At 40.7% G+C, this 23,028-nt stretch overlaps 1 protein-coding gene across 5 annotated transcripts in view; it reads right to left on the bottom strand.

Moving 5' to 3' along the window:
- The window catches only part of mbnl3 (muscleblind-like splicing regulator 3), a 37,649-nt gene that overhangs the window by 8,077 nt on the left and 6,544 nt on the right, over positions 1–23,028 (bottom strand). For 2 of the 5 annotated variants that reach the window (XM_012917674.5, XM_012917675.3), the window contains exons 2-7: positions 20,173–21,240; positions 9,369–9,533; positions 8,744–8,947; positions 8,411–8,650; positions 5,774–5,927; positions 966–1,060 (exon numbers count right to left, since the gene is read on the bottom strand). In XM_012917674.5, the coding sequence (XP_012773128.1) occupies positions 966–1,060; positions 5,774–5,927; positions 8,411–8,650; positions 8,744–8,947; positions 9,369–9,533; positions 20,173–20,346 (1,032 nt within the window). In that variant the 5' untranslated portion in view covers positions 20,347–21,240. Of the gene's footprint in view, positions 1–965; positions 1,061–5,773; positions 5,928–8,410; positions 8,651–8,743; positions 8,948–9,368; positions 9,534–20,172; positions 21,241–21,317; positions 21,541–21,590; positions 21,781–23,028 lie in introns of those variants that run through there. The other 3 variants (XM_012917671.4, XM_076874882.1, XM_012917670.4) reach the window with 3 other exon arrangements.

Below are 23,028 nucleotides of genomic sequence, written 5' to 3'. Positions count from 1 at the left end.
GTCTGGTTAATCGAAGTTAAACTCTCTGTCCAGTTTGTTTCTTCAGAAATTTCAGGTCTTTGTGCTGCTGTGGGATAAACTGCAGACCCAGATTGCTTCAACTCTGTATTATATTTGATACACAAGTTTTTGTGAGTTTTTGAAATGTCTGCATCGTCAGTGTTGTTTTATTCTCTCTCAAAAACAAAATGTTTTAAGCAATAAAACATACCACATATAGCAAATTGATATTTATTTTCTTTTTTAATTTGTCAGAAGGTTCAATAAACGCTCCAGTTTCAAAAAGAATAAAACATTTCTGGCCATTTTTCACAGTTCAGGATTTTCAGGGCCAACGGTGCATCAGAGGGTGTAGATTGTTCCTGTACAGACCAAGGGTTTCTAGTATTTGAGAAAAGTTGGGACACTTACGGGTGAATTTATTAACTTCCAGAGCTGCAGGAAAGCTGTAGTTCAACCAGTTTTCTTAAACTTAGACTTATTTTTTAATAAATTTACACATTTTTCTTTTCCTTTTTCCTTTGCTGGTGACCTGCTGACCTTCGTACCATTCAAGTTTATTAGAAATTTAAATAATGAGGGTGCCCTAAATCATTTGACTGGTAGGTTGTATCCAAGCAAATTAAGTAACTGTTTGGCTGCAAACATTTATTTTTATATGATATATATTTTTTAACAGAGATGAGAGCTGGCATGCTTTAATGCCAGGCCACATACTGCACACAGTAACGACTGAGACAGACATGATGTGATTCAACACCAAACAAAGACACTCAGATGAAAACAGTTGTCAATTTCAAGATTCCTCTCAAAACGAGTTGTTTTCATTTGCTCGCATCATAAGAAACAGAAACGTGAGGAGAGATGAAATGTGAAGATAACACGTGACACTACGGGCAGACAGTGAAAAGGACTGAGATCCTACAGAGCTAAAATCAAAAGAGGACTGAAATGAAAGAGCAAACCTGATTCGAGGCGGCAGATTCAGCGAAAGGAACATTGGTGACTGGGGTCGAGGCCGACGAAACAGTGGAGGTGGTGGCACCGTGCATCATGGGAACTTTTATTCGGGCGAGTCAGACGAAAGACAGAGGACGAGGATATGGGCGGGGAGGAGGGAAGGGGAGGGGAGGGGAAGGGAGGGGGAACAGGAATGATATGGTTACCATGGCAAAATGTGTAGGATCAAAAGTCATGGCACAAGTCAAGTGATATTGCCAGGATGAATTTGAACAAGTACCAGGACACATGCAAACAAAATCAGAGATAAAAGGAGAAAAAAATACATATTTAAATAGCTGACAGGATACAAAATAAAAAAAAATTAATTGCTCACCAACAAAATGGCAGTTAAACAAACAAAGCAATACACAGTCATACAATCTAATCAGACTGGAGTATCTGATAATTGTATTGAATGGACGGAGCATGTGTATGGAAAGAGCAAATGATCCATAAGAAATACTTTTATTCCTTTCGATTACAATGGAAGAGAAATCCTGAGAATTTAGTGATTTAATGGCAATCATATTTTATCGTTGCTCTGAAGTCCTGAGCTGAAGGTGCTAAAGACTGAAAGTACTGGTCCATTTTTATCCTCATTTGAGTCGCTTTTTATTATTATTATTATTATTATTATTATTACTAACTAAACAAAAGGCACTGGAACAAATCAAAGTTTAGTTGACTACTTGCAAAGACCAACAAGTCTGAAAACAGCACACATCTTGTCTAAGATGTATAATACTATTAAGATTCTCAATTGGTGTGTGTCAGACCAACCAAACTCACATATATGAACATAAGCCTGAAATATGTACACAAAACATGCACTGTGCTATTGTCCATCATCATACACAGCACAGCTGTGGCTCTGCAGCAACATTAGAAAGCATCTCTCACACCCAGAGGCGATAAGGTCATCGTCTCACTGCTCCACAGAAACATATAGTTGATTCATACCTTGAGCTGAAGCTTTTCAGCATAAACAAGAACTGAATTTGTCACATTTAATCTAATATGTTGCTTTTAATTGCACTTTTATCAATGTAACTTTAAAAGGGTTTTTTTATATTGACTTTGTATTGTCTCCGGCATGATCAGTTACTTGATTGTTGTGTTTTCCTTGACCTGTCACCCTGGACAGGATGTGCACTTCTGCAATCTATGGCAGGATGCAGGACAGTGACAACATCCACTTGTGGATTCATTATACAATAGATCGGCACTGTGACACTCAAACTGGTGTTTTCACCCCAGCTTCTTAATTATAGCTCGACTGAGGACTGTGAGGATGTATACACTGGGATTAATGTCGTCATACATGAAGAGTAGGGACACCAAACACTGTTATTGCTTTTATGTTCTATTTGTACATTTAGCAAGTAGGAAGGATATAATGAAATTATGTTTTTTTGGTTGCATTGTGAGAAATGTAGTAGTCAGAAGTTTTCATACACTCATCATTGTGGTCATTTTGGGCTGGTAGCTTCTCTTTGCTCACTCACTGGATTGCCCAACACAGAGCTACACCTGCTTGTTGATGACTGCTAAAAGCATTTGGTTGAGGTGGAATCTGTTAAGGAATATTTAACCAAAATATCAGTGGGTTTGTTATGTGTATATAACTGAGAGTGTCTGTTTACCTGTGTGGATTAGAGCAAATCCCCAATAAATTCAAACTTGTGCAACAAATTCTTGTTTTTTAAAGCCATTAAAGATCTATGCTGTGCAGGTTGAAATATGACCCTTTTTAATTCATTCCATTTCCCCATGCTTCCCTGAGCTTGGCACTACAACATTTTTAGGACATTTAAGGATTGTTAAAAAGGGTATCAAATCGATCTGATATCCAAACCAAAATCTCGATATCTTTACTGCATGTAAAGAAAAAACCCCCAGCTCATTCTGAGGGGATCGTGTGGAAGGCTCTGATTAATTTTTCATGCAACCATACCCATGTATTGACCCATATATTGCACTAAAGTGAGACTACCTCTTCTGCTTAATTTTTTTTTTTATATTTTCAAGTGAGGTAAGCAAAAGCACAAAGTTTCCCACCGTTATAGAAATGCAGTCTGCTTTAGGCTGGAAACTAAAGTGGACAAAATTCAGCAAAAGAAATCCCCAAAAACAAAACCAGAGAGGGACTCGGACCATCCTGAAAAAGTATTTTACTGCAATTTATAACAGCAAAGACACATGAAAATATTTTGCTTCTTTTTTTCTTTTATGTCAAAATTATTCTCCAAATGTATTAAATTTACGTCCTAATATCAGTATGTAGCACTGGGAAATGTAATAAAGGTGGAACTGAAGTTAGGAAACACACACACGCAGACGTATGCATGACTAAACATCTTCTGCAACTTTTTGTGATTCTAATCTACCAGATTTTTAGTTCAGATGGACTGACCGAGTGAATCGTGTATCTGTGCTTCTCATCACTGTTGGTATCCCTAAACTATCTGAATAGAAACCCTGCATCAGTCTGCTGCTGTTCCACGGTTATGTAATCCTGAACAGCATTGACCTCAGACATAGTCTAATCCTCCATGGTTAAACTACAATATTCTGATATTTCTGACATCAGTTTAGTGAACATTTGTTTCGTGCATTTAAAAGAAAATCTGTAAAACCTTCCTCTAAACCAGCTGGCACTTCACTTCAGCCCTGAAGTGAGCTTCTGGAAGCTCTAAGGAGGGTGGTGCAGGTGGGGTCCTTGTGTGGTGAGCAAAAAAAGGAGGTCCCTTAATCTGTGAGTACAGACACTGACAGGAAGCTGATGAGGTTTTTTTCCACTCCCTGCTTTCCCAGCAGTCTGAGCTACCGGAGCTGGCACAGTTCATGTAAATCCAAATGCTTAAATGATTAAACACTTGCACTTAAGACTTGTTTGTTAAACTGGATGGAGAAAATCAGTGTTCGACTTCAGCAACGGAGAATAGTCGGTTCTCATTGTCAGGTCATCCAGTAGTTTGGTTTTGATTAAATAACGCATAGTCCATGAACTATGCTGCAAATAGAAAGTCATCGTCCATGTAACACTTCCAGGTTTAGGTCTGTCTGCTTTTGAAATTTCATTCCCCTAAAGGAAAACCGTTTCACATAAAACACAAGAAGCATGAACTTGAATCCCTGCTAATCAATTCTACTGCACATGTACGAACTACACAATTTATAGTTAACTGGGCGAAACATGGTCACCTGTATGGTCGTGCAGGCCTCTGATTAACACACCAATCCTACGGCTGGTCACATTTTGTACAAACACGTACATAAAACAAGAAACAGATGACAGCGAAAGTTAAGACGAGAGAGCAGACAAAGGTGTGCCCACAGGTTCAGGTTAGAGCAGGTAGCACAAGCAAGCAGCATGGAGTTAGTGCACAATGTGTACCGGCGCACAAAAACACACTGATGCAAGCTGCTGGTAAAGTAAAAGTGCAAACACCTCAAATCTCTAAATGCTGTAGTGAAGAAAATGGCATTCAAGTATCGAGGAATAAAAACTGCATGCCAAGTGTGTATGTGCACATGTACTATCCTATTGGTCAAACGTCTAGGTTTTGCTATGCTTCCCTGTTTAGTTGGTGATAGTAGCTTTGTCGTCTCAGTTTAATTGTAATTAAAAACCTTTATTTTAGTGCCAAATTTGCTTCCTTGGTGCAGACACTTTTATTTTTACTTCCCCGCATTCCCTCCAGACTTCCTGGAGAACGTAACAATCAGCAGTCAAGCTGAAGGTGATTATCAACTCCACCAGTAAACCCGGGGTGTCCTCAATCTATCTTGGAGCCGGTTCACATGAAAGAGGTGGTGTTGGCAGCATCTGACCAATCACAAACATGGCAGCAGAACAGCTGATTTTACAAAGGAAGACAAAGCTACAAAAGACTGGAAAAAATGCTACAATAGAAAATGTTTAGGTTAACTGACTTGTCATTATCAAAGCTCAATCATTAAGGCTCAATAGGATCTGACATATTCAGAAATCTGCACAAGACACTTGTAACCTTATTCTTTGAGCTGCAGCCCCGGCTGTGTAAAACCGTCTGAGAGCAAGGACAGAACAATTAAAAAACTGAATTGAAACCAGTAGGTGTGCAGATTTTATGAACAGTCAGTAATAACGAGTATTAAGTGTTCAGTTTTAGGATCAGACATGATTTTAAGCCTTGCAGAACAAATGAAAATAAATAAAATGGCTTTAAAACTGCTTGCTAGATAAAAATGAGCATTAACGTTGCTCTTAAGGATCTATATTTCTCTAAAGCACGACCTTCTCCTATCTGGATATTAAGGTCCACCTGTTTTTCCAGGACTGATGATGGCATTTTCCTGAGAATTGGTTAGTGACTAGGCGGTTGTTTCCTACGTGCAGGTTAGGTTTGCAGCTTTAGCTGCCATAGTGACTAATGAACCACCTTTGTGACTCAAAACTCTAAGTTAAACCTGAACCTTGCTAAAAACCTAATCCGGCTTTGTGGTTTAGGCCTTTAATGTGTTTGTCTCTTTAAGCTGTGTCCTCTGACTCTATGGCCTCATCACAAGCCAAGCAAGAGTGAATCCGAATCAAGCAACACAACAGACAGTGGAACAGAAGAGAAGCGTCACACAGCACAGAAGCCCTGAACAGACACAGCAACTTCTTCGTCCTACAGTTCTCCACCTTTGTGTTTGTGTGCACAGGCCACTTCTTGGATTCAAGGTTTGAGGGTGTATGAATTCAAGGGACCTCCTACTGGTGTTGCTAAGGTTTCCAGAGACTCACCAGTGGGGATAAAGGCTGGTTGCTGGAGCTGCATGTTAGCCAGGGCTTGCTGGTAGTGGAACATGCTGGGATTGAAGACGGTGGCAGCAGCTCCGTTGCTCTTCTCTAAGACAGGCCTCTTTGGTAGCGGCTGCATGGCCCCCGGGGGCAGACCCTGGCCATGAAGAGAAGGATATGAATGAAAGCAGTGGTTATCTTTCAACACAGGTAGTGATGGGTGTACAGAAAACACTCTCCCTGGAACAAAAAAAACAAAAGTAGATTAATCTGGTGTCATCTCAGGGTGAATATAAACTTTACCATTAAGATTACATGGATGCTTTTTACCACCACAAGAGGGCACTGCAGTATCTAAGATTAACTGAAGTGATGTAAGGACAGCCCAGAGGTCAGGCCAAGAGCAAAATGGGGCTTCTATCATTTCATCTTCTAATGGGGCTGGTGCTGAACCATAAAAATGCTATGGAAGATAACCAGGATATATAGGTATAAAACCTTAACACACAGGCCATTAATGTGGGATGTGGCTGAAGCAGGAGTATGTTTGAATGACCCCACCTGATCTACAGAAGTAACACAGCAGCAATCCCCTTCTTTACTGAAGTTAAAACAATGTTACAAGCTAAAACCAAAACCAAATTACCTAGAAATGATCTTTCTAAGTTCTTTCACTTTAATGATTTGTATCTTCTTTCAGTAACTATAGATTACTCACATCGATGGCGTTAGTCATTACAGGCAGCTTCACTCAAAATAGTGAACGATACGATAGAAGCAGTTAATGTGCTAAAAAACAAACCGTTTAGACCAGATCATCCTATCTGAAGCAGGATATTATGATCTTACATTGTATCATTGAACAATATAGCACTGGAAAGGAAAATCTGCTGCTGGTAATACAGCCTGGACTTGACGTGACATGAATTGTCCTGTTTTTTACTGCAACTTGGACACTAATTTCAGTGATAAGTGTTTTGTGTGTGGAGCACATATGCTGTCAAGAATCTTTGGCAGGGAAGCTTTAGAAGAAGCAGCAACTGTTGTACTCAAATAATCTTCAAGAACCTGATAAACTGAAAATTGTAGCTTCAGGAACACAAATCAAGAGAATAACATAGAATAACAAACTATTTTGTGAAATGCTGTTAAACAGCAGATACAGTTGGGTCTATAATTTGTAGTTTTGTATAAACAACTACAGTCGATTTTAAATCAAACAATCGAGATGTGATTGAAGATCAGATACCATCCATCCATTTTATACTGCTTATCTGGGTTCACGTCACGGGGGTAGGAGTCTAAACAGACAAACCTGGACTTCCATTACCCTAGGCAACACTTCCAGCTCATCCAGGGGGACACTAAGTCTTTCCCAAGCCAGCCGAGATATGTAATATCTCCAGCGGGTCCTCGGTCTGCCCCGGGCCTCCTTCTGGTAGGACATTAAATCATTCAAAAGGAGGCATCCTAGTCAGATACCCAAACCTCCTCAACTGACTCCTTTCGAGGTGGAGGAGCAACACTTCTACTCTGAGATCATCTTGAATGACTCAGCTCTTTATCTTATCTCTAAAGGAGAGCCCAGTCATCCTTCAAAAGGAAACTCATTTCCGACACTTGTATCTCTGACCTCATTCGTCTAGTCCCTACCCAGAGCTCGTGACCATAGGTGACCACAGGTGAGTGCAGGAACATAGACAGACCGGTAAATCCACAGCTACGTTTTTATGCTCAGTTCTCTCGACCACAACAGATTGGTACCAATCCAGCCCAGTCATCAGCAGGTGAGGCCTGTTTCCTTGTTACTTCATAAAAAACTTCACTTTAATTTTAAATATAAGACCCAAAGAGACGTAGAAAAAAACTGGAAAAATCAACAACCTGATCCATTCTTAAAAAGAAGGAATACAGTGGCCAGCTCAGCAACACCAAATGATAACAGAACGATTTCCACGATTAAGAAAAATAGCTTCCCAACATTTAACAAAGTCATGAACTTGAGAGAATGCAAACCACTGGTTACACTAAAGAACAAAAAGGCCCAAAAAAGTCTGCAAAGTTCTAGAAGTTTTATTTTGTGGGGGGAATAGATAAAGCTGCCAGGAGCAGAGGTAGTGAATGTGGATGAGTTTAAATACCTGGGGTCAACCATCCCAAGCAGCAAACAAAAGATGTGAAGAAGAGAGTGCAGGCAGAGTGGAGTGGGTGGAGATGAGTGTCAGGGTGATTTGTGGCAGCAACAGTGAAAAGGGAGGTTTACGAGATGATAGTGAGACCGGATATGATCTTTGGTTTGGAGACGATGGCACTGACAAAAAGACAGGAGGCCAGCATGGAGGTGGCAAAGCTGAAAACTGTAATTCTCAAAGAGCTGATGCAATTTTTTTGTAAAACCCCTAGAAATGAAAGCTGAAAGTCCAAACTTCAATTACATCTTGATTCAACCCAGCAGTGCTATTAATTAAACAGAGCAACAAAACAAAAACTGTCCAACAAATTATGGATTTAGCTGTATGGCAGAGGTTGGCTTGCTTGACAGTTGGCTTACACGCATGTTTTTCTTCTGAAAAACATGAGAATATTTTAATGCTTATTTTTGTTAAAAAGTACAGAGACACAGTGTCGAGGACGACTCACCAAGCCTGAGGACGGGGTGTTTTGACCGGCTTGGTGCTGTGCAGCCTTGATTCTGGCCTGCAGGTGAGCTGGAGGGTGGAAGTACTTGCACTTGTCTCGGCTGCAGCGGCCTTTAATATAGTCCATGCAGACAATGACCGAGTTCTCGTTGCAGTCCACCATGCCCGCCTCCAGGGGGTGAGCGTAGCGGCAGTCGTTCTCACCTCGCGTGCAGTTCCCGCGCTGGAATTCTCTGCAAACCTGGCGGGGCAGGTGGGAGCACCGATCAACAATCACCTTTCAGTGTTTTTCCACAAAACATAGAAACACAACAACTGCACGCTGGCTGCATACCTCCAGCTTGTCTGTGCGCACATGTTTTTGTGCGGAGGTGCCATTTCCCATGGCTGCCAGACCGGTAGGACTCCCGGGGACGAGCAGGGGAGTGCTGGGCAGCAGCTCAGGCATCAAACCCATCGCTGGGCCCATGTGGCTCAGATATGGACTGAATGCCATGCTGGGACTCGTTGCCAGAGAGGGTGTCACTGGGAATGTTGTCTGAAAGAAAGAGAACAAGAAAGAGACAATTTATCGCAGAGCTTTCAATAGGAGGCTTGAAGTGCTTGACTGCCAGCACTGCTTTTTACAGGAATAAGAACAATGTAGCTGCCTAAACAACTTCTACAAGCATGAAAAAAAAGCTGAGCAGGCAGAATACATAAAAGACTTTCAATGTCACTTGAGATTCTGCAAATTTTTCCTTGTACAGTAAGAAACTTTGGCTTTCAAACACTTTTTAAAAACAAAAAGGCTCTTTTTATTCCCTCTTTCATGTATGTAAGAGGACAGAAATAACCAGCATTGATAGAGTGAAATATTATTCTACTCCTTGTTGTCTGTTTAGCGCACATCTTGCACACGGCACGGTGTTTTGTTGACTGCATTACTGTAGAGTCATAGTTTAGGATGGGCTGCTCACTATGGGCTGCAGTTGTGTTCCAGGCAGCATGAACTGCATCTGCTGAGCCAACATGGCTGCCGCGGCCTTCTGCTGGATCAGGTTGTTCCTCCCATTGATTTCCAGCTGGGTTTTCAGGTGCGGAGGTGGGTGCAGGTATTTGCAGTTCTCGCGTGTGCAACGCCCCTGAAGAGGAGAGCGGAGACAGGAAGGATGAGCATAGAAGCTTTAAGCAGGCAACAAAAACTCACTCTCACTCAAAAAATAATTAAATAAATAAAAATCACCTCTTATCAGAGCAACCGATTCAAGTTTAGCAGAGGAGTCATCCATATAATCAAGTGTAATTTGTTACACTAAACATCAAGGATCTAGTGTGCTTTCAGAGGAGTCCTAATGACTATGCCTTATAAATTTTGGTGAATGAAGTACTAATGAAGCCCCAGAAGAGCTTCTGCTGCATAATTCATGAGAAAAATGCAACTGCTTTGTAAAAGAGTTCTGACGAATATTCAAAGGTGGGTTTTTTTTTAATTTCTCAGGATATAATCATTTCATTTTGTCATTAAGTCATTTTTTGAGGCAATGTGAAACGACAGGTGTTGTATTTGAGCCAGCTTTGGATTTTTCCACAGCAGAAAAATAAACTAAAGTGACAAGCGATAAAGCTGGAGGCTGATAACACATGCTTAACTCTCACCGTCCTCTATGATAGAGTCAGTATCTCCATCGGGAAGATATCAGCTCAAAAATAAAATAAAATAACCTATTTTCTGAAATAAGGGAAAAACATTGCAGTGCATGAGTGAAAAAGCAAAAGCAGTCATTACTGGAAAAAATAAACTCACAAGCCAAATTTGTACATTTTGACATAACAGAGGGAAAGAGATATGAGTCCCCCGGGGGTTGTGCCAGGAAGGGTATCCGGCGTAAAAATCTGCCAAATCAAACATGTGGAGCTACCTGCTGTGGTGAGCTCTTGTGACAAGGAAGCAGCCGAAAGTGGCTTTGATATAACAGATGAATTGATACAGAACAGCATCAGCCAAAAAAAAGCTGGTCTGCAAAGAATCATGATATCTTCAAGAAGCATTTCAACTATGAGTTAACTGTACATAGGCCTATAATTCATATATGCAGACTAGATTTATAAAGTAAAGTTGGGAACCAGTCCTTACTAATTATTAATTTCTGTTTGTGATTTTTCTTTTCTTTCTAATAATATATTAAAAAAATGTTTAAAAAAAGAAAAATCATAGATACGATAATCTACTGAACACAGAGATACATCCATCAGTACGTGAGCTTATGTAATAAGCATCTTTATTTGTAACTGATTTCCTATTCTTGAATTCTAGCCTTGGTTAAGAAAATAGCTGCAAAATTTGCTGGGTGAGTTTATTGAACGTCACCTGGACGTTCACTTTGGGGTTTCTAGCAATGTAGGTCTGTAGAGAAGAGAGAGTTGTTTTATATCAGTCTTTTAGTAATAAGAACAAAGGGAAGTGAAAATACCATTTTTAAAGTGAGAGAAATGAAAAAATTCTTTCAAGGTAACAATGTTTCCAGCAATGTTGTGAACCATGTTATTGTAAATCAACCACGAACTGCCAGTCAAAAAGAACACTGTGTATAGATTTAAACCAAGTACACCTGACCACAGCACCTGAAAAGGCACAAACCTACCAGGGACAGAAACTGTTACCGGGAGGGTTGCTTTTGCCAAGCCTGTGCCATCACCAGAAGCAGTGTAGGTTACAAAAGCAAAGATCAGCCAGCACATAAAGAAAAAGCAGCCTGTTTTCCTGTGCAGAATCACCATCCAGTACTCTTTGCACTGGTTTTCACTGAAACTGCTGCAGTGGTACTTTAACAGATTGCTTTGTATAAGGAGTAAATAAGTCAAATAATGCATTGCTTTAAAACAAGCATTTACAATTGATAAGCTGATCTGAATGATCTAAAATCTGACAAGCACTTTGATTGATCTTCTTCATCTAAGTTGATTTAGCTTTAAGTAAACTTAAAAAGGCTTTATATTGGGTTAATTCTAATTCTATTTATTTAATTAAAATGCAGTTTAACGTAGTTCCACTACGGCACATGAAACCAATGTGCTGCACGATGGGTTTATAACTGTTGCTAATTCACGACCCTTGTCCCTTGTTGGGCTTTTACATTCACATTTTACAACATTCATAACATAAATCAACATATATAAAACCACAATAAACTATAAATACATAGTGTAAAATATAGTGTAGAAAAACAAAGAATTAATATAATTTCCAAAAGTATTAATAATTATAAAATTATAATATAGTTATTTAAAATGACTACAGCTCTGATTTACCACTAATCCACTCTTGACCTTTATGTTAAACATTATATATCTGTAAATGTGCTTCACACATTATAATCTTTTATGCTAATTGTCCAAATTTAGATGCGCAATGTGGTATTGCTTGTGATGCCTCTAGAAAGAATCTTTGAAGTCAGTCATTAAGGAAACATAAATGAATGAAACTCAATTCATTTCTTTACAATACTACAATGATGTCACAACTGGCTTTTTATCCATAATTTTCAGAGTGTGATTGGATATTTTCACAACTTTTCTTCTTTAATGTGCCATTTCTAATCAACAGAAATGAAAATTTCAGGGGCTTTATATTAAAACAAACATTTCCAAATATCACACAGCTCTGCATTATCATGGAATAGAAATTAAAAGATTATTAAATTGGATAAACATCGCAGGACACCGAAATGCCAGCTCCAGTTCTTTTTTTTTTAAATCTGATCATCTAATGAGACTACAACTCAGCTGGTTCTAGCTACACTCTGTAATCAATGCCATGGATTTACAGATGCAACTGAGGATAATCTCATTACTGCACAATACGTGGATATTTTGAATTTATCATCTCAGAAAAGTGGGAAAAATTAAAGTCATAAATTACCAGCGAATCTTATCCTGCATCAGCAGCTGTGGCCAAAACCCGTTTTGATCAGAAGTCATTCTTCATGCTCCTTTTTACTTGTCATTTCTGGCTTTTTGACAAACTCTAAATCAGATTTGGATCCATTTATCTAAAAGCAATCAATTTGGCCCAGAATGCCGTTAAAGCAGTGTCCTTGCTCCCTGGCAGACTGTGGGGAAGGTGAAGATGGTGCTGCAGGAACACTGCAGGTCAACGCACACTCAGAGGAGAAACTGCAGTCTTCATTAAACCCCTGGGCTGACAGCATCTGTCTGCTCCTGCAGATGAGTCGTTAACCCGCTAAACTACCTCCGCTGAGCCTCGGCAACATGCTCTGTCATCAAACCACACCCACAGAAAGTCCCTCGCATTAGGTGATCACGAGCAAACCAAGAGCACTAAAGCAGAGGACAATAATACAATCTGAAGACAAGCTGACGTCATGGTGCAGAGGCTCTGATTGTGATGGATAACATGCTGAGATGAGGGCACATAAAAAGGGTGTTAGCAGCAGGATAACTCTATAAAAATAGGGGGAAGCTGCAGTGTCTCTTCACCAGCATCCACTCACACAACCTCACACAGCAGACAAAAAAGCACGAGAGCACACAGCAACGCAGCCGCCTGAAAACCGGTCATGATGGTACACAGGCATATAAAAACACTCTCGCCTACACCGGAGCAAGCTTTGCGTCAGCGAGCTGTGTGTTTAGGGATGAGACTGTAATGAAGAGAGAGTCCCATGAGCACAGCATGCCTGCTCCAACTGAGAGGGAAAGAAAAGTATCTATTAATGAATCTAATGGTGCATTGACGTTATGCATTGCACGATCCAGACAGAAACACAAAGAAATAAAGAAAACTTTGATACAAAACCTTTATGAAAGCTGTGACATCTGGGTTAGAGAAAGAGGCCAATGAATAGCGGTGCTGAGGAGAGTACTAGGTCAGGAATCTCCTTTTGGTAGCCATGGCAACACACTACACAACACAGAGAAAGTCCCTGTTTGTACAGTAGTGTGCTGCTGATGCGCAGAGAGAAGAGAGAGCTAGTACGTCGATAAAAAAAAGATCACAGCGCAGCTCTACTCTGTGGCACACAATGACAGAACTGCACTGTAAACAATATTGTTAGGTATTTTAGTACCATGGTAGCATTTACTGGATATTGTTTTATAGTGACATTATGCAGGAAAACTCTGTCATTCAATAAGGCCCCTTTGTTTTAGTTATTTTTCTCTTTGACCCAAGAATTGATGTGTGAGAATCACAGGCTGGTACAAGGTTGAAATACCACAGAGATCACTCCCTCAGCTACATTAGTTTCTTAATCTTTTAGGAGACGCCTGTTGAGGCCAAATGGTTTGTTTCAGATTTCACTAATGTAAGAACTCTTCGTTTTGTGCCTTGAAAATATGTCGCTGAGATAATCACAATTGTAGCTGAACTGATACACTACACAAAGGATGCTTCTTCACCCATGGGCAGGAAGACACTGCCTTATCTTGGTCTGTACTGGTTTAAACTGATAAATCTGCTGTCTCATGAATTTTACCCTCTATATAAACTGTTGTACTTGTGAATAAAGTTGAGTCACTTTGGGAAGACAATCTAAAGCAGTCTCTGTTTTCTTGTTCTCCCAAGCTGCTCCCGAGCTCGTACTAACACGCTGAATGGCATGCTTGAATATTACTTGAGAATATATTTGACTGTGTTACAGGTGAAGGTACATTCTCTGCTGATAGACGTCCACGCCTCGGAGGAAGTCGATCCACGGATTAGGCCCTGGAAACCGTTTCCTTCAAATATTAACATGAAACACAACTGGTGCTTTCTTTCAGTTAAAGACGACCTGTTACGCTCATTTCCACCACTTTTTTTATTCTTGGACTCAGCTAGAGTGGCCTTTGCATTGGTTGCCAGTTCAACATAATCCATCTTCTGATTGGCTGCTCTTCATAAAGCAGGTTAGAACACCAGATAGGAGGAGCTGTCCCTCATGTGGCCCAACATAACAATATTAGGGATATCGCAGTGATACAAACACATATGTAATGCCAACATTGCGTTTCTTGCTAAGTCTGGTAAGACTGCAATAATACTGCTCTGTAACTGCAGAATAACCAGAGTACATGGAGACTTTTCTGCATTAATATCAAACATAAATACTATGCATTTTACTGATATAACTATGACATCGTTATTAGATTATGTTGGCAAATCCAACTGTTTAGAATATCAGTGTAGCATTCACAGTGGTATTTGGTAACATTGATGCGATGAGGGCCTGGTCTTACGTTTTTACTTACTTTGTTGTGTAAGTTCTCACTAACATCATGCAAATGAAAGAATAGAAACAGCTGGACATATCTACCACGAATGTCGTTACCCCCCGGGCCGGTCTTTTCAGCTGGTCTCAGGGTTTTGAGTAATTTTTAAGTTTAGGATCCTTGTTTGTTTTTGGAGGTACTCTCAGTTTGATCATTCCAGGGTTTTTTCATTCTTTATTTTGTTTATTGCTAAACTTTAATTTTCAGTCATTCCTTCGGATTGTAAGGAAACACTTCTGGTGATATTTTAATTCTAGTTTTGTAGTTTGTATTTATGATATTTTATTAGTCCCCTCGGTGTTTCAGTGTTGGCATTTCCCTGTTTCGCTGTTATTCATTTTCTGTTTTACTTTGGTGATCATCTCTTTCCTGTGTTAAACTTTTAGTTTAACTTCCCCTCCTGACCCATTGTCGTTGATTGTCTTCACCTGTGTGATCACTCTTGTGTTGTTACCCTCTTTCATTCAGCTCTCTTGTTACCTCAAGTGTATGAATAGTCCAATCCTTTACTTTAGTCTTTGTCTTGCTGTCTGTTGATCTTCCTTTGCAGTCACCATTGTGTACTCCTGCATGACTTTTTGACTTTGCTACTTTGTTTATGAGTTGTGTACTTCCCTTATTATCTCATGTATATAAATAGTCCGGTCCTTCTCCTTAGTCTATGTCCTGGTGACTCTTAATTTTCCTGCGTATTCACCATTGATTTCGATTTTGGTATATCAGCTTAAACAAATGGCTTTTGGTCTGCCTCCTGTTATCCTGCCTCAGTCCTCACCAGTCCTACAATCCAAATTCATAACAGTGAAGTGAAACCACACTCGTGATTGACAACTTATTAACTGATTAGGATACCTGGATAATCCTCCTTTGTGAAATTTAGAATGACCAAAATTTACAAAATGAAATTAATATTTTATTCAGTGTGGCCTGAAATGAGTGGCTGAGCCCATGAAATCCTCGGGAAATAAGGCCATTTTCCCAGAACTGTTCAACCATATATATGGCCACCTGGTGGCCGTCAAAAAGTTTAATGTCAGTTTAAGAAATTTCCTTACTGGCTTTGCTTTTCAGATCAGGAGGTAATGTCCATCTTTTATATTGGGTCTGATTGAACCATGAACCTTGGCTCAGACACATAAAAAGGGTGTTAGCAGCACCCAAATATTTTGGGGTATTGTTGGTTTTTTTGGACAAAAAAAATCGATTTCAAAGAAGAATTTGGCTTTTAAACTTGGAGATTTTCATGCGCTTCACATTAGGTTAGTTGACCACAAAGATTATTTCCTAAATCTAAATCGCATAAAATGTTGTTAGCTGCAGTCCTTCGATGATGTCATTCAAAGGTGACACTGCTATTGAATCATCTTTAGGTTGAAAAGTAGCATGGTGGGTAGATGCAGTGCCTACATTAATCATTTGAGATGACAGCAGCACTTCAGTTAACAAGGTAAAAAGAACTAGGCGGTGGGTTCAGACCAACCAGACAGAGCTAATGGAGGAGCAACAGAGAATGACAGCGGTCGGCTTGGGCCGGCATGGAGATGCCAGATATGGGAGGGATGATGAGGAGGGAAGCCATTAGAAATGAAATTAACAAAGGAGGGAGGGGTGGGCGGGGAGCAGGAGGAAGGAGCGATGCTGTAGAGTGGCTCTGCCTGGGACAGTGCGTGACGCTTCCTTGTTTTTTCTAGTCAGTCGACTGAAAGCAACAACTGTCAGCTGAGCACAATCCCGAACAACAACGAAGACAGAAACACTGGCATAGAAAAGATGGTTTCACACTCTGTGGCGGCACTGCATGTTAAAACCATCTGATCTGACCTTCGTCACCAGCTTCAGCTCTCTCTCAGACTATCAACGTGACCCTGGAGCTTCAAACAGCCTCTTCTTCCTGTCAGTGAGACCAGTACAGGGCCAGGCTGTTGCTCGGTGCTAAAAACAGCCGTGCCACTCAGGAAGATCAAACTATCCAATGGGTATGCACTCCTGTGCTGTTGCTAGGCCCCCTCTCTCTTTCGCTCTCTCTCCTCTCCAACTCCCCCCTTCTCTGGAGGACATAACACAGAAAAATGGCTGAATAATAAATTCTAACTCAATAAACGAGGAGACAGCAGCTGCACTCAGACAGAAAGCCCCTTGTCCGAGTCTCACTTTTTCACTGAGGCAAAGCTGGTGGACAAACATGCATAGATCAACACGAATGCACGCGCACGAGTGGAGCAACAGTGTATTCTGGATTTTAGCATAATTGGCCATTGAGAGATGTAACTCCTCTAAAATGCACCACGTTTCAGACTGTTTTTACACAGCGTGCGAGCAGCGCTAGTGTTGTGATTCTGTGGTAGAGGAGCGAGAGGGGGTGAGGAAAGCAGCGGCAGAGATGCTGGAGCAGTACAACCGACTAGCCCACATCAGAGGTGGTGGAGGAACAGAGAGCATCAGCTGAGCCGCTTTACGAGAAATTATGCCTCGTCCGAGCGGAAACAATAAATATCTGGAAAACCAGATGTCATTCCCTGGTTTATCTAGCTACAAATAAAGACAGAATCTGTATTTAGTTATTAAGACTCATGCCTGGTTATACCAGTTATACCATGGCCAAAAAAAATCTGGCTGAAAGGTTTATGACCCAGACAGTAACCAGACACATGTTTTTTCACCTCTAAATCAATATGGTAACATTAAACTATAAGTTTTTTTTAAAAAAAAGACAGTATTTTACATGGAGACAGTAAAACGGCTAATTAGCTAATGTGCCTATTTGGGGGGTGATATTTGAGGCAGCCAAATGATACATAGTAATTCATAATCAGAAATAATAATTTTAAAAAAACCTTTACTTTGTGATTTTCAGTTTAAAATATAAAGCTACTATCAAATGTCACCAGACATAACAGAGCTTTTATTGTGAAAATCACAGGCTACACCTAAAATTGAATGAAAGAGGTATAACGCCACATTATACGAAAAAATTCAGCTCTTGCTACTTTAAACTTTGATATTAGTTCAAGAAAAGCCAAAAAAGTATCCAAGTAAAAAAACCAAAAATCCAATAACACACAAACTGTTTTTTGTTTTTTGATATTAAAGCAAGAATTGCAACTATATTAAGATATATTAACCCTGACATCTGAGCCACAGAGGAAATCACTAGTGCAAGATTATAGTTTTGCAGCTGATGACAATTTCTATTAATTAAAACAATTCTGATATTAATACTGAATGATATTTTATAAATACACAGTGTGATGGCCAAACCCGTGGCCACACTCTAAAGTCGGTAACTTTTGTATTTTCATTCTTCATTTTGAACATAGTAATACATTTTAGTTTCCAATAACTTTATTGATTGGTTTGGATACATTTGTTCTATTTGTAAGCGCGCACATTTAGTTTACTTATGTATTCATACTACTTCATTTCTTTGCTTTCTGACTAACCTTTGTCTTTTTATTTTCTTACCTGCCATCATCACTGGGAGTTGCTGGACAAAAGATGGTAGCCAGGGTTTGAAACCATTAAATACAAGGGAAGATAATTGGACCACACCACCACTTCCTGCTGAAGGGGGGGAATGTGTGTTTTCTTTACTTTAAAAACAAAGTATTTGTATTTAATTAAATATTTGAGTTTAGGGTTTAATGGGGTTTTTGGTTTTCTTCTTTAGTGTTTAGTTTATTAACAAACTAGATTGTACTGCATTGTTTATGATTTATGATTGTGTTTTGTTTGTTACCCCTCATGTGTCACAATGGTCTGATCAGCCATTATATATACCCTTGTATGTCATTTCATGTTTAGGTCAATTATGTATGTTTGGGCAGTCATTTGGTTTGTTAAGGTTGCAGTCTTTGCCTGAGTTCAGTTTTGTTTCTTTGACCTCTTTTATGAGCTCAACATTTATTAGTCTTGTAAATATAATTTTTGGGGGTTAAATAAATGGAAATTATATTTTTCTAATAATTCCTGGGCTCCTCCTGTTTTTCAACTCGGTCCATCACACACAGGTATAAAATTGCACAGCTATGATAAAAAGTGTAAATGCTGGGGTTTTTATTAAAAAACCATCTATCCTTCACAAACTACCACATCTTTCACAAGCAATTCAATGTGAAGACACCGCCTGACTGCACTACTGTCTGTTCATGCTACTCTGCTGCATGTGCTGAAAACACTAATAAGACTATTTCTAAATTACTCCAAGCATATTTTCTCTATTATGTTCTTTGGGAAAAAATTATCATAAAGTTATCATATAAAATGGAGCATGTAGGAAAAGGTAAATATGGTGTCTCTAATACATCTGTAATCGCTCAACATTAGCCAAGAAGCTGACAGACAGACAGATATGCAGAATGTATCAGCTGGGCTCTAATCTATTACAGGTATGGAAATGATTGTCAGCAGTGCCTCTTTATCATACAGTAGACTATCTAAACTACAGGGTGTTTCACTATCACAGGTTTTTCCCGGCTTCCCAGGCCTTTTGGAGACTAACTAATGTTAAGTACAAATAGATAAGAAACTGAGCCAGTGTTACTTCACTTAACAGAATATTTTTGGCATTTGTGAAATAAAAATATATTATAGTCTTGAGTAAATGAAACTGCCACTCAGAATAACTGGTTAAAAATATTCTGTATCGCAGTCTCGGTGGTTTTCCTTTTTGGGGGAAAGGCCAAAGCCTGAATTTTCTTTCTTATATATATATATACCTGAACAGGGTTTTTTTGTACCTCAAAATAGGCCTTTGGCCACAACTTGTCACAAACAGTGAAAGGAAAGAGTCTTTGTTACCTCACTTACATTAAGTTTATGCACTATGCTGTTATTTCCGGCAATTCGATAGACGAAAACGTACTTTACAGTTACTGGTAAGTAAATAACTCCCAACTTAAATAGCTCAAAAGAATTTTATTACAGTCTTGGTGATTTTCCCCTTAGGGGGAGGCCAGACGCTCTTTACAGGCAGTAAACCCCTAATGACGTGTTCTTATCTTAGCTAAATGGTGACAAAATAAAATATGTCATTTACAGCTGTTTTTCTCATGAATTAAAAAGGCCATTGTGGGACGTGAAAAGAACACACTTTTCCTTCATTATACAATTTTTTTAAAAAACTACAGAAAAATGTTACTAAGACTTGAAATAACACACATCCCTATACTTTCCAGGCCCAGAATCACAGAGATTTACACTATAAAGATAAAATTAGAATATATTGTTAAGTAAAGTTATGACCAACTGACATAGTTTAATAGGTTTAAGGGGTGGACCACGCAAATCCTAACGTATCGCTACGTGATGTGTTTTTCCTGCTAAAGACGAGCAAACTCATTTGAAACACTGCACAAAATCCTGGTTTGTGTGTACGTCAGGATGTGTTTATATGTCATTCAGCTATATAATACTTCACAGAGCCAAAAGCCATTGACTAGCTTGACATGAAGCACAATGAATGTGTGGAAACAAACAAGCTGTATTAGAGCAGCGTGTCTGTAGCACAGTTACCTTGAGCGAATCAAAGCAGGCGATGACTCGGCCGTTCTCCACATGGCAGCTCCGTGAGGGATGTGCAAACTTACACTCAGCGTCAGACCGCGAGCAGGTGCCTCTCTGAAACTCACGACACACTTCCAAGGTCAGCCATTTGGTGTCTCGTCCCATGGTCATGCTGACAGCCATCAGAGACGCTCGCAGACGCTGTGCAGCGGCAGTGGGCAAACTGACGGAAAACTGTCTGATGAGAGCAAGGGTGACTAATGGTGATTCAAGACAAAAAATCCCCCAGCACAACACAGAGGAAACAGAAGCAAAAATATTTTCGGTTTCTCCTCAGTGCAAATAGGCAGCAAGTCCTTTTGGTTGGTGTATTTTGGGGGATGTTTATTAGTTCTTCCTGGGAAAAGTGGCAGCTGAAGTCTCACTGCAGTGAGATATATAGAGGGGCTTGACTGTGAGCAGAGGCCAGCTCTGTCTCAAAAAAAAGGAAGAAAAAAAGGAAACTAATCTGAGGGCATCACTCTGGCATGTCGCTTGGATCGCAGAGTCGCCGAGTGTGTGCATTCACCTGTATCAGCCCGCTGTAAATCACCACTACATTCACGTCAACATGGCCAGGCTGGGGCATTCACTGTAGTTCTACTTTAGTTATATTTGGGCAGCCTGACAAGGAAACTAAAGATTTCTTTAGAGCAAAACAAAAAACAAGAACAAAACAAAAATAAAACAAAAAAAAAGACAGACAGTCTTACACGGAGATGTCCTTGTAATGATGAGACGAAGTGGCTGCTCAGCTCAGGGTATGCTGGGACTGCAGCTCAGCAATGTGGGATGGATGACTCTGTGGCTGTCAGGATAAAATACAGCCTCCATTCAAGGCCAGACACACACCGTCCCGCTGTAATCCAGCAGACTCGGCAGACGTACCCTCGCAGTAGGCACTTTGGAGTTCCACTTCCTCCTCTTACTTCAGTCTCTTTCTCATCCCTCCTTGTCCGTTTCCTATTCTTCTGCTGTCATCCTCCTCCTCCTCCTCCTCACTGACCTCTCTGCTGCATGTCCTTGCTTGCTGCCTTGCTGTGGATTGCAAAAACAGAGGAGCGTTAACAAAACACCAGCCTGTTGAGGAGAGAACGTGACAGTAGAGCTACAACCTGGTGTGGAGTTTGCTTAAACGGAGGGCGACGAGGATCACGAGGCAGGGAGGGTGGACGCGAAACAGCCAAAGAGGAGAAGACGAGGGCAAACAAATAGGGTAGCAGGGAGGGAGGCAGCGGTGAACAGGAAAGGGCAAGCTACAGTATGTCTTGATTAAGTGATATAAGAGAGGGAGAGAGAGGGAGAGGATGGAGGGAGGGAGATTGCAGGCAGTGGAGACGTCACTTTAACTCCGGTGAGCTCCATGGAGCAGAAAGTAATTGACTAACTTGACATGATTCACGCAGAAACACACAGTGGATAGAGGTGTCCTTGAAGTGGCACAGGTTGGCACGCTGGTCCACACAGATGAGTGCCAGACAGTTATTAATGCGAGGGGTAGAGACAGGAAAAGCAGAGCCAGGGCAGAGAGAGAAGGGGTAGTTCATCACAACTGCAGCTGCTGTGCTCAATGCAGAGCAGCAGCCAATCAGGCAGACTCTTACAGGCAGGCAGGGCACGTGACTAACCAATGACAGAGCAGTTTAAAGCTCAGCTCCTCCCTTCACACAGCCTGTCCTTGTTCCTCTCTGATTCCCCCACCCCTCCTCACTGGTACAAGCACAGTCATGGCAGTCATGGCTGAGCCACATGCTAATATCCACGCTGTACAAGAGCCCTGAGCTGAAACCAGACAGCTCAGTCTTCTCACAGATGTGGAGGAGTTATCCAAACTGTGCACTCTGCTGCAGCATGATGCAAGGATGATGCATGCAGCCTGTTGTGCTGCTCACTCTGAAGGAGCAGAGTGACGTGTCCAGACACTAAGTGAATACAGATACTGATCAGAGAGGTGACACATGCACACAGAAGAAACTAGCAGCTTCTCAAGGGAAGAGGAGGTCCAGACTGCATTTTGGGGGGGACTTTTTAAATTGTAAATTGAAGAGAAAGAAGACTATGCTGTTTAAAACCTGAGTGCATGTCCAATTAATTAAGAACAGAAGAGATGCAGGAAAGAAGGAGTGAAAAATAAAAAAACAAAACAGGGGAAGGAGGACAGGGCGTTGGAGCAGATATTATCAGTCCCTGCGTCTGACGGCGGCAGACACAGACGGAGGAAGCGACGGGGGGGGCTAGAATGTGAGGGAACGAGTGTGTGTGTGTGTGTGTGTGTGTGTGTGTGTGTGTGAGCATGCAGATACACAGCCCAGAAGGAGAACACTGCAGCAGAGTGGGAGACGGAGGGATAAGGGGGAGGTGGGAACTGAATTGATACACCCACCTTCAAACACAAGAACAAAGACACATCCCAGCCAAAAAAAGAGGAATGAGAGATGAGCAGGTACAGCAATTGCTTTGCTTGCTTTAACCACTCTGCTTGTCTGTGCCTCTTCTCTCCTCTCAGCCTACCTATAGATCGATAGAAACTTTTCTCAGGGGCACAAGGCAAGCACCTCCTCCTCCTGCAGCTCTGCCTGTCCTTCATTCAGGTCCACATCAGTGTCAAACGCCTCTGCTTACGCACATCCTGACGATGCAGCTCAGCAATATGCAACACACATCATCAAAATGCTCCTCAGCAACACTCCTCGCGCTCGCCACACCAGACACCAAATGGCGCACAGTTGCCATTACAACCATTCTTGGAAAGCTGCATTGAAAAACTGGCTCTCCTCCAATGCCAGCCTAGTTTACACTGCACTGGGCAACTTTGAATATACACAG

Source organism: Maylandia zebra, linkage group LG2, assembly GCF_041146795.1.
Source record: "Maylandia zebra isolate NMK-2024a linkage group LG2, Mzebra_GT3a, whole genome shotgun sequence".
In the NCBI taxonomy this organism is placed as follows: Eukaryota; Metazoa; Chordata; class Actinopteri; order Cichliformes; family Cichlidae; genus Maylandia; species Maylandia zebra.
This window is presented reverse-complemented; position numbering and strand designations above follow the sequence as displayed.